The 12469-nt window shown below is 34.5% G+C and overlaps 1 protein-coding gene across 3 annotated transcripts in view; it reads right to left on the reverse strand.

The window, feature by feature from the left end:
• Positions 1-12469, reverse strand: part of AGPS (alkylglycerone phosphate synthase) — a 156582-nt gene that overhangs the window by 20193 nt on the left and 123920 nt on the right. For all 3 annotated transcript variants that reach the window (XM_074215634.1, XM_074215632.1, XM_074215633.1), the window contains exon 17: positions 7029-7118. In XM_074215634.1, coding sequence (XP_074071735.1) covers positions 7029-7118 — 90 coding nt within the window. The remainder of the gene's footprint in view (positions 1-7028; positions 7119-12469) is intronic.

Genomic DNA, 12469 nt, shown 5'->3' on the forward strand with positions numbered 1-12469 from the left:
TAACATATGTATATAAACATAAATTGTGCCTTTTGGAGGAGATATTTTAGGATATAAAAAGCTGGTACTGAACGTAAAATAAAGAGAATTTATTTATTTTAATGGCTAAATATGAAATCAGAGTTGTTTTGCTTTCATCATATCCTTTTTTTCTTCAGCTCCTTAAATCCCTCTGCAATCTAGCTTTGGATTTCATCATTCAACTAAAAATATTCTCTATACATCTATCAACAATTTCTTAATTGAAAAGTTTAATGGCCTTTTCTCAATCCAACTTTTTTGGATAGGTTTTCCTCTCTGGATTTCTGCGATACTTTTCTTATTCTCTTTATGTGCTCATCATCTACACCAAGGGCACTAACTATGAGTCCCCCCAAAACATCTCAAGGCTCTGTCCTGGGCCCTCTTTCCTTTTCTCTATAAATGTGACAAATTCACTGGCTTCCATAAATTATCTATTATTTCTATACAGAAGATTCTAAAATCTACTTAACACTAGTCTCATTCCTCATCTACAATATTATACTACCAATTGTGTCATTAAACACTTCAAATTGGATGTCCTATAGTAATCTCAAACTCAACATGCCCAGAAAAGAATGCATTATCTTTCCCTCCCTAAAACAAGTCTGTTATTGTAAAGAGTACCATTTTTCCAGTCACACAAGTTTACCATCTTTGTCTTGACTCCCTTATGTCATTCATTCCACATATGCAATATATGGCCAGATCTTCTAATTTATTTCTCTACATCATCTCTTGTATACATTCCTTTCTCTCAACTCAAACAGGGTCTACGTCAGGCCCTCACTCATCTCCCTGGATTCATGTCTCTCAAACCCACCCATTCTCAAGCTGATGATTTTCCTTAAGCATAGGTCAGACCATATTACCTATCTTACTCAATAAATTCCAGTGACTCACTATAACCCTTAGGACCAAATTCAAAGTATTCTGTTTGTCATTTTAAACTTTTCAAAAATTCTGTCCCTTCCCACCTTTCTAGTCTTCTTATATTCTACTCACTTCTACAACCTCCACAATGTATTTGGACTATTAGTTATTCTTTACATATGTCACTCCACTGCTTATCTCAATGTCTTTGTATTGGATGTTCTTTATTCCTGGAATACTCTCTCCTAATTTTCAATTTTGAGAATTCCACTCTTCCTTTATGACTCAGTTCAGCTCAAGGATTACCTATTCTAAAAGCCACTCCTTGGTTTCCTGACAGTGACATTCTTTCTATGATTGCTTTTCATCTGCTTTATATTTTTCTTGTATATACAGGTTCATATGCAGTCTCCTGCATTAGAATATTTTTGCTCCTTATATCTCCAGGATTTAGGACCATGACTAGCAACGTATTAAAATTGAGTCAACATAAAAGATTCAAAGTAATGTGAAAGGCTGCATATCTCGGCCTTCTACAAGTTTGGTTGAAACCTCCCCAGTTCATGCCATCCAACCCAACTGTTGCTCCTCTTGCACTGTGAGGAGGCAAAAAGAAAAAAAAATAAAAAAGAGGTGACACAGAGCACAGACATCCTTAGATATTCTCCATCACACTCCACCCATTATTAAAAGATCTTGAAAGCCTCCAACCTAGAAGGTTGTGGAAAAGAATCACAAAGGAGATGCAAGACTCCTAAAGTGTTGACATAATTTCGAGTATAAAGTTTTCATACACTTTAATGTACATTTATTTCTTGGAGAATTAGAAAAAGATTAGACTTTATTTTAGTAGTTTTTTTAATTTTACTAGTCTTTCTGAAAAGTAGGAAAAAAGTTTTTAATCACAGATTATAAACAAAAACAGGAAAAGGCATCTTTCCTTTTTAACTCTGACAAATATTTTAAAAAAAGGGACTAATTGGTCCTAAGAAGAGAAAAACATATGCTGTCTGATTTAGTTTAATGGCCCTAGCTTACAAATATTTATTAAGTAACAGCTATGGGTCTTTTAGATTTTGCTCCTATTCTTAAGGGGTCCATAATCTAATTGGACATAGAAGACAATCCTAGATTTTAAAAAATGAAGAGTGAGGTTTTACAGCACTAGCTAAACTTCAAAGACAGAAAAGACCTCTGAGGACTGATAGTAAAAGACTCATAGAGAACTTGCCTTGACATGGTCCTTTAGGTTAGTTTTGAATTGTATTGGCTTAGCAGAGAGGTAAAGTAATGCCAGAAGGAGAGAAGAACCTCAGAGCAGGAACAAAAGTAGAATATGAGTTTGCTCTGTGAGACAGCAAAGGTCACACTAAATGGACTGGGAGATTCCAAACTGAGAAACACACATTCACACAAAAGAAGATCGGAGAAGTAAAACAGGGTCAATTAACAGTCTACATTCCAAGTTGAGCAGTTTAGACTTCACTAAAGAGGTAATGGAGGAGCCATAGTAAACTCTTAAATAAACAAGGGATGTGAGAAAAATAGTATTTTAAGGAAATTAAGCTGGAATTTATTTGTAAGATAGCAAGCATAGTCAGAAGGTAAACCAGTTAGATAGCAATGAAAGAACCCAAGCATGTTGATCAAGAGAATAGAAACAGATCTTAAGTAACATATCCAGGCGAAAAGGGATACATTGGTAACTCCCAAACCTCCAAATGAGGTATAAAATTTAGAATTAGTTCTAAAGTTTAGTAATGACTAAAACTATAAATCAGACTATGTGTGGCATAATCAACTTATTCCTTTCAATCATCTTTAGGACTGTTTTGACTTAATTGATTAAAATAGGCTATGGAGCACTTTAAATGAAAATATCAAATGCATCATGATTTAGTACAGATAGAAATGGCTATAAACTGTCAAATGCCTTTTTTTTGTTACAGAAGAAATTAAAGATTTGTCTTAACAAATCTCACATCTTCCTATCTTTTACAAAGCACATGTCAGCCAGGCTATGCAAATGCAATTAGTTGAAGAGTTTAAATGAAAACAAAGGTAATCATACTCAAATCTGCAAACCAATTAGCAAGGTTCCCGCAAGGAATTCAATTTAGCAGAAATAACAAATACATAGGAAAATACCCCTTTTACTACATAATACAAATAGAATCTAATCTAGAATTTTAATGGTCTTTCAGGCCAAATGTTAGGTGCCTTGCAACAGAAGAAACAAGCTATTCAACAATGCTTAATTTCTTCTGCTGCTATCAATTTGCCAGCTGTGCCTTTTTCTAATGTTAATTCACTCATCAAAAAATACACCAAATTTATAAATTTTTAAGCAAATATTTATAAAGAATAAGAAAAATGGTAGCTATAGTACAAACAGTTGGGTTTCTGTTCTTTTGAGGGTGTAGGAAAGGGAAAATGGAAGGAAGAATACTAACTTTTATCAGAAGTTACTGAACTAAAAATCTGAAGAAACTGACAAATTATACAGAATAATTAAGATAGGTAAAGTCCCCTATTTGACATTTACCAATAAATATTAAAAGAAATAAAAGTTGCATATGATTAAGAAATAAAAAAAAAAAAGATTACTTTCATTATCCAAAAAACTCAGCTTCTGCTGCAAAGCCTAGTGAATTTGGGCTTTATACAACACACTGGGTTCAATTTTCAGGAGATAAATGGGTGGTGAAATTTTACACTGGGGTTTGACAAGTTTTTGATAATGCAAGTGGCCAAAGATCATGTTCATATGATAGAAAACATCTAAAAAGAAAGAAATCAATCTTGAATTTTTGATTATCTCTATATTTTTTTTTTAGATTTTTTTCCCAAGGCAAATGGGGTTAAGTGGTTTGCCCAAGGTCACACAGCTAGGTCAATATTAAGTGTCTGAGACCGGATTTGAACCCAGGTACTCCTGACTCCAGGGCTGGTGCTTTATCCACTGCACCACCTAGCTGCCCCTGATTATCTCAACAGTTGATTTAGTTCATAACACACCTGAGGACTTCAAAGTATAATAAAAAGACCCCAAATCTCCTGGAAAAGGCCACCAAAATCTCACATGACATCCTGACTATCCAACACCACAGCCTAGTCTTTATTTTCAAAAAGATCTGTGACCTCCATTCCAAGTTTTGAATTTGTGTATTTGCTAACCAAGAATTCTATGCTATAGGACTTTGGGGGGGGGGGGGGAAGTCCATGTTTAAGAGTTGAAATTTGCATTCAAAAACAGAAGATATCTTTTGATAAAATGCTGAATAAAAACATTAATCATCACACATTGCCTTTCTTCTGGAGAGGGATTTTTATATTAAATTTGTTTTTACTTTTTTTAGTGTTTTAAAAAAGCTTACCATCAAATACATATAATTTCAGTATATAATTACAAGGAATGATCTTTTTTTATATTACAATGTAGAGCAACAAAGTAGACCATTCACAATTAAAAAAGGGAACACTAGTAAGTAAAAGCACAAACAAAAAAAAAACCCACAGATAGAAAGCATGTGAACACTAAAGCATTGTAAAATCCAAAAAGCACCTTCTAACTTATTTGTTTAAATAAAGTTATTTCCTTCATATTAAATAAATCTGCTTTACTATATTAACTAGATACCTAATTAGCTCAACCATTTAATTCCTAGAATTCTGAATATATTAAAACTTGCTGTAATTTCCTTGTTTTTCCTATTTTAATTTTTTGAGGGGTATAGGAATATGGAGGTTTTATTTTCTTGCCAGATAAAAATCTAATTGCTCTTTGCAAAAAAAAACCAACAAAAAAAATTAAAAGAACTGTAGACAACAATATACCTGAAATAAAAGTTGCTAATCTCAATAGTCAAAGTCTTCTAAACTTTTAATAAGGCTATAAGAAATGTGAATTATTAAATATGATGGATGAACCTTTTCAATATCAAAATATTTTCAATATCAAAATGAAGCAATGCTGACAACTTTGGGTTTGAAGGATATTTATCAATTAAGTCCCTTGTGGAAGTAAAATTTAAGTAGAGCTCCCAGAACTTTTAACACATATTAAGGATAAAATACTCACTTAAAAAAAAATCACAAAAGATACAAAAAGATATCATCCTCTAATGCCAGTATATTCTCATGACAATCTTGTTAGAGCCTCAATTGCTATTTTCAAAAGTGAAATTGCAAAAAGGGGAAAAATAATGATTATTTTGCATTTAAATGAAAATTAGAGAAAATAATCTCTCAAGAAATTATCCTTCAGAAGTCACTGAGATCATTTTTTAGACAACAAATGAGAGCAGAAGTTCAACAAATAATTAAATGAGTTCATTTTGCCCCTCTCTCAAGTCTTATATTTCAACTTATAATATTATTGTCCCAGTGACTTGGACTCACATAATTCATGGGTCATCTATGCCTCTTCCCTTTCCTTTATAGGAACAAAATACTATGAATTCTCCCTTCAAATCTTTCCTATCTCCTCTCTCATTACCACTGCCAACAAATCAGTCCAGATAATCATTACTATATTCTTGCTTGACTGCAACAGACTTCTTCCTGGTGGCCTTGCATTTTTGTCTGTCCTCATCTATCCAGGCCATTTTCACCAGGTCAATTTTCCTCAAACATAGTTTTTAATATTATTTCCCTGCTCTAACCCTTTATATGGCACCCAGCTGCATAAAGAATAAAGGCCAAATGCCCAGGTTCTTACATTCAAATCTCTATATCGATTTGGTCCCTCTCTTCACTTTCTGTCTACATCTGTGATTTCAATGGTATAGAGAACTCCTTGTGAGGAAGCATCTGCCACTGATACTATGCCCAAAAGCCTTATAGAGCTGTCTATGGCACTTTGGTCAAATAACCTGCCCAGAATCACATGGACAATGCACAAAGGAGATAGGACTGGAACCCAGGCTTTCCCTGTCTTAGAAGCCAGTTCTCCATCCTCTCACTTCACATATTACTCTCTTAATAATCATATAATGTACTGAAATCCATACATATTGTGTATGGATATATATTTAACCATAAAATAACTGCATAAATTTTCATTAGTCACAAACAATTACTTTGAGAATAACAAATATAAAATACCACATTGCAAATACATGCCAATTGTGTACCACAAAACAAAACCAAAAAAACCTAGGAAGCCCTTAGAAATGGTATTTTTCCTTGTATATCTAGTACTCACCACTAGGAAAAAATCATTGAGAATCAATGTTTTAATGATTTATTAGCACTGGACTGAAGATATGAAGCTGAACAATAGCTTGAAGATCATTTTGCTATGTATGTGGCCTTTTCACCTCAAATGAATAAAAAAGAATAATTAAATGAAATACACTAGGAAGTTACACATGCAGGGTGTTTCAATGGGTTTTTAAGTGTTAAAGTACTACCATTTTATCATAAGATCCTTTTCTCAAAGTCTGACCTGCTTTCCATTCACTCTCCATGCCAATCAATGCTATGACTTTTTAGAGAGGTCAAATGCTCAAATCAATCTTGTTATACTTGGTTGCCTGGTGGGTAACACAGAAAATAAATGTCAGAAGACTAAGTGAGTACAATAGTAGTTTTTCTCTACCACTGACAAGATTACCTTTCAATGCCACTTTTACAACTTACAAGTTGAACCAAAAAGGAAAGTTCACTAATTAATTTTTGTCTAAAACATTCTTCCTATATTCCATCCCTTAGCTACCATTCATTTAATCAGCTAATGATTAAATGATTATCAGGTGGATGTCTTCAAAGAAAGAAAATACTGTTGGTTGTATGGTCAACTTCCAGTATCTGTGGTATAAAATTGTTCTATCAGTAAGAAAAAAAAAAAACAAAACCCATGGCCCTGACCTCAATGACAAGATTTCTTGCTACAATGCATTACTAAACTGGGCTACAGCTCCATTCTGCTATCCAGGAAGTTTAGAGCCAAAGCAACAATGAGACATCCTGACCCTGAACTGAATGAGCGGTAGCCAAGGTAGGAAAGCATGCCAGACAAAGTGGTGCTGGGGGCTCTATGCAAAGGGGCAAATTATGCTTCCCTTCCATTAGCAAAAATAATATTGAATTGACTGGATAGAAAAAAGGATCAAAGAATAAGAAAAACTTACCTGCATGTAGAAAGAGGAGCAAATTGGACACCTTTCTCTTTGCACTCTTTTGCTATTCTTTCCTTTACATTTCTACAGAGATCTATAACCCTGAAAAGAAAATTACAGAAAATATTAAGTTTTCTAATTAACTGCATAAATTCACATAAAGGCTGATTAAGCTGGAAAATCTTTCAACTGGAAGTCTCTTTAGCAGAACTCTGTACCACAATAATCCTAAGATACTGCAAGTTTCTGAAATACATTCTTAATCATCAAGGAAAGAAAAAGTATTTTTTTCATAATTTTATCAAGCACATTATTTTATATTATACTTGGATGGATCAGAATGAATCAAAGTGACTAACTCCTTCAATGGTACAGATTTCAAGTCATCATTCTCTTGTCCAGGTACCCCAATAAATCTGCTTCTGAGGAAAAGGGCAAATCTTTTGACATTTTGAAGAAACAGAAAGATAACAAAAGATGTCCACCGATTATTCCTTATTCTTACTATTTGACTAGCCCACTTCCTTTTACTTTTCTTTTTTTTATATATTTTTTTCAAGGCAATGGGGTTAAGTGGCTTGCCCAAGGCCACACAGCTAGGTAATTATTAAGTGTCTAAGGCAGGATTTGAACTCAGGTACTCCTGACTCCAAGGCTGGTGCTCTATCCACTGAACCACCCAGCCACCCCTCACTTCCTTTTTCTACCTAATTTCCTATTATACTTTCACCTGTTCAATTTTTCACTGAGCTAATTATTAAGGGGTCTAGGCTTTCTGACTAACTGGTAACAGGTTACAGTCTACTCAATTCCACCTTCTCATTGTCCTTGAGTTACATGCAGTTATAATTCTTCAAAACAATCATGTGATACCACTAGAAAAATAATTATGTTAAAAATGTGGACCTTTGTTTCCATGAGAAGCTTAGAGTCATTAAAAGTACTGCAGTTTCTAAAAGTCAGTCTAGTTCACTCCCCACCTTTTACTGAATTCCAGGCCTAATTCACTATGTATTCTTAGTAGCTGTTCAAAACTTGTACACTGATAGACCAGCTATATGAATTGTACTCAAATTGCATGTCGAAGTCTGAACAACAGTCACTCTTCACTTGTTTACCTTTTTTTAATGTGGATAATTAGGCTGAGGGTTTTTTGAATGCTTGGGAATCTCACTTAGAAATACTCTGATATATATATATATATCTTTCTCATTCCTATGCTAGCTTTCCTAACTTGAGAAACTTGCAAGAACATCATTTTAAAAACAACCCAACATTTCCATAATAAAATGTAATTCTTAAAATTAAGTCTTCCTCTCATGAATTCTTTATTCTGTCTGGATACTCTTATCTTGCTATCACCCACACCCCTTTCCCTTTCTTTACAAAACCCTACTATTCATCTGCATCATGACAGAAAACCCTTCAACTTCCCTAATTCTTTTAAGTTCATATCCGCAAGCCATTCTCATCTTGACTTCTTGATGAACCAATTCAACTATACAATGTCTTCCTCTCTTGAAATTACTAGACTCTTTATCATATTAGTAATTATATCCTGCCAACTGTATCCTTAGTCTTGGATTGCTCCTATCATTCACTGACCTTATTCTTACATAAGTGCTACTGAACAATGGTAGAAAAAATTATTTACTGTTCTGATTGTGTCCACTCTAAATTTATGTTACACAACTTCAACTAGGCCGTCACTTCTGGTAGCTAATTTTTCTATAACTCCCTTATTAATTCACTGGCCCATCCTCCACAGTAGCTCCTACAAACCTTTTCAACCATCCCTAACTGTACCCCACCCCCGGCCCCCTTCACCTGAGAACCTTGCCTCATATTTTACATTCAATATGAGATTTCTCTTTTTCCTTCTTCCTCATCACTCAGGAGCTTTCCGTTGCACTGGACTCACATGATGAAGTGGTCTTACTCCTTAACAAGACTGAACCTTGCAAAGGAATCATTCCCTATCATCTGTTTCAAACAGATTGTCCTCTCTCATTGTCTCTCTTTCCTTTATATTTATTATCTCCCTCTCCAATGGCTCATTTTCCTACTGCATACAGACAGACCTGTTTCTACCCAGTCTTGAAATCATGCCTCACACTTGATCCTTCTCCAGCTATCATCCTGTATCACTTCTGCCCTTTGTAGCTAAACTTTTCAAAATGGCCATCTAAAATCGGTGCCTCCATTTTCTCTCATCTCACTCTTCTTAACCTTATTACCCAGCTTTCAAACTTCCAAATTTATACCCTTAACTCTCCCCTGAATTTCTATCTTGCATTGCTAATTGCCTATTAGAAAACTTTCCCTCAGTGCCTCATTGGCACCTCAAACATCATATTCCAAATGAATTCTTCTGCTTTGCCCTCCCCAAATCTTCCCCCTTCTAATTTTGCTTATCTATATTGAGCTCACCATTAGACACCTGCATTTGCAACCGAGTCATCCTTGGATCTTCATTCTCACTCCTATTAGTTGCCAAGTCTTGCTCAATTCTATTTCAACAACATCTCTCACATCTGTCTCATTTTCTCCACTTAGATGTTTAATTACCACAAAAGCCTTTCTAATTTGTCTATACACTTTGAGTCTCTTAATTCTGCACACAGATAACAAAATAACCTTCCTAAAACATATGTAGAAGTAAAGCACTATAACAAATCCCATGGGCAAAAATAAGTCAAAACTTTTAATTTCAGAAAAAATCTTAAAGCCCTATGGTAGAAATTGCATTGTGGTGTTTGGGTTTTAATCCAATCTCCCATTTTGAGGTAAGGACAATCCAGAAAAAAAAAAACTTTTAAAAAAGGAGCTCTATATTAATTACTTCAAAAGTAGCAGAAATCTAGCCTCTTTGTCTATAAAAAGAATAATGACCAATATTCATTTAATCATTTTAAATTCTGACAACTGTTTTTGTACATTATATGATATGCTCTTCAGGACAACCCTTTAAGGTAAGCACTACAGATATTATTATCCTCACTTTACAATTAAAGAAACCAAGGCTCAGAATTTAAATGGTTTGGCCATGATCACACAGTCAATGAGTTATGTAAAAGTCATATGTTCATATTCATTTCTTCTAGCTTACAAAAAAAATCTAAGGAATTTTCTTTTACTTAAAAATAATCTTACTAATAATTATAGTGATTTTTAAATTCTAATAGTTCAGCATCATTCAGCATCAAGATTGGACACCTATTGTTCAATACAGAGAAAAATATTCATTTAAAGGGTAAATCAAGCTTTCAGGTTAATGTTGAATATCTTGCTCAAAGTTATAATGTATGTATACATAAGGAAGCTACATGCTTTGTTTTACTTGCAAGTAAAAATCTTACTTCCCACTTCCCTACAGATGGCCTAGACTATCTATAACCTGCTTCCTTCCACTTCTACACCCCTATAACATGACTCAGATACTGGATTGAAAATACCCTAATAAGACAAGTATGTGGTTTAAAGCCACAAGAATTTTGTAAAGATTCTAAAGTGAAAAGAAAAAAAAAAGATACATTTAGATTGAATTGAATTCATATAATTTAGTCTTTCATTTTACAGATGGGGAACAGAGGACAGAGAGATGAAGCATTTGTTCAAAGTCATGTAACTAGCAGATCTCAGATTTTAACAGAGGTGCTCTGATTTGAAACATACTATACTGCCATTTCCTTCAAGGGTATGTAGGGCAGAATACTAACCTAGGAATTGGGAAGACTAGGTTTCAATGGGCAACTAATGAGTAAGAAAATTCATTTCCCAAAACTTACTCATCGGCCCTGGTGTCAGGAGTACCTGGGTTCAAAGCTTGTCTCAGACACTTAATAATTACCTAGCTGTGTGGCCTTGGGCAAGCCACTTAACCCCATTTTGCCTTGCAAAAAAAACCTAAAAAAAACCCAAAACCAAAAAACTTACTCATAACAAAACGACTGGACTACATATGATCTTAAGAGACAGCTAGGTAGTGCAGTGGCTAAATACCAGCCCTGGAGTCAGGAACACTCATCCTGAGTTCAAATCCAGTCTCAGATACTTACTAATTGTGTGTGACCTTGGACAAGTCACTTAACTCTGTTTCCCTCAGTTCTTCATCTGTAAAATAAGCTAGAGAAGGAACTAGCAAACCACTTCAGTAGCTTTGTCAAGAAAAACTGAAATGATATCACCAAGAGTTGGACATAACTGAAATGACACAACAATAATATAGAAGCCTATGAGATTCCAAAAGGAGATAAAAAAGGAGAAAACAGGATTAAGGGCAGTACCCAGCTTCATGGATCAACTAACAACAATAACAAATTAATAATAATGATGATGATAATGATGATGATGATGATGATGATGATAACCATTTCATGTTGATACAGATTTACACTGTACTTTCCTTGCATCAAATCTGTGAGCTAAGCAGAATAAGTAGTATTATCCTCATCTTATAGATGGAGAAATTGAGAGCAGTCTACTCTAAATTTCCCCTCTAGCTAGGCTATTCTAGAATCCATTGTACTGCCCAGAAACTTTATCCTCCTGCAAGATCACATCCCCCATGGCAGAAGGACTGGGGAGAGCAGGTTAAGCTCCTCTCAGATCCCCCCCATTTAAGAAAGAAGGATGTCCTCATCAACCATCTTTTCATTGCTCAACAGTCTACACTCCTCTAGACCCTCAACATGCCCCTCTTACTTCTTTTCAGCTTTTTTTTTTTGATGTATTGTCTCCCCCATTTGACCAGGGTTTGTTTTTTATCTTTTTTTTTGTATCCCCTGAGTTTATTATGGTTCTTGGTTCACCATGGATGCTTATCAAATGTTAATTGATTAATGAGGTAACAAAGTCAATATAAAAAAGTAAACCTAGGTCCAAAACCAGTAGTGTTCTTTTCCACTCCACTGCCTCTAGGGAAGGACCAAAACAATGGTCTTGAAAGAATGTCATCATCATGTATAAGGTAAAAATACAGAAAAGTGACAAAGCAAAGAAGAAAATCTCTCCTTCCTAGCTGTGGACATCATAGGGAAACAAAGGGAAAAGATTTTTCTGAAAATAGAAGAAAAAAGAAATTAAAGTATTACCTCTCAGCTAAAAAGGCGAATGTGAACTGAATATTGAAAGGAACTCAGGTTTTTTTAATGTTGTATGGATTGAGAAGTGAAGGCCCAAAAGGATATGATGTGCTTCCCTACCCAGAGTCAGGGGCAAAGGCTCCATACCTAAGATACTTTCCATTGAACTACAAAGTCCAGCAGGGCCTTACAAGTGTATTCTTGAACACAACAAAGTCCTGATAAGGTTTTCTTTAATGTTTTTGTGCTTGTAGTACCTTTCTGAGAGTTGATGTGAGAATAAAAGAAAGTGTATGTATGTAAAACTGTGTTTTAAAAATGAGGTAATAAGGAATTGTATCTTTTCCAAGGAATCAGACTGAAAAAATC

The sequence above is a fragment of the Macrotis lagotis genome, chromosome 1 (assembly GCF_037893015.1).
Source record: "Macrotis lagotis isolate mMagLag1 chromosome 1, bilby.v1.9.chrom.fasta, whole genome shotgun sequence".
NCBI classification, from domain to species: Eukaryota; Metazoa; Chordata; class Mammalia; order Peramelemorphia; family Peramelidae; genus Macrotis; species Macrotis lagotis.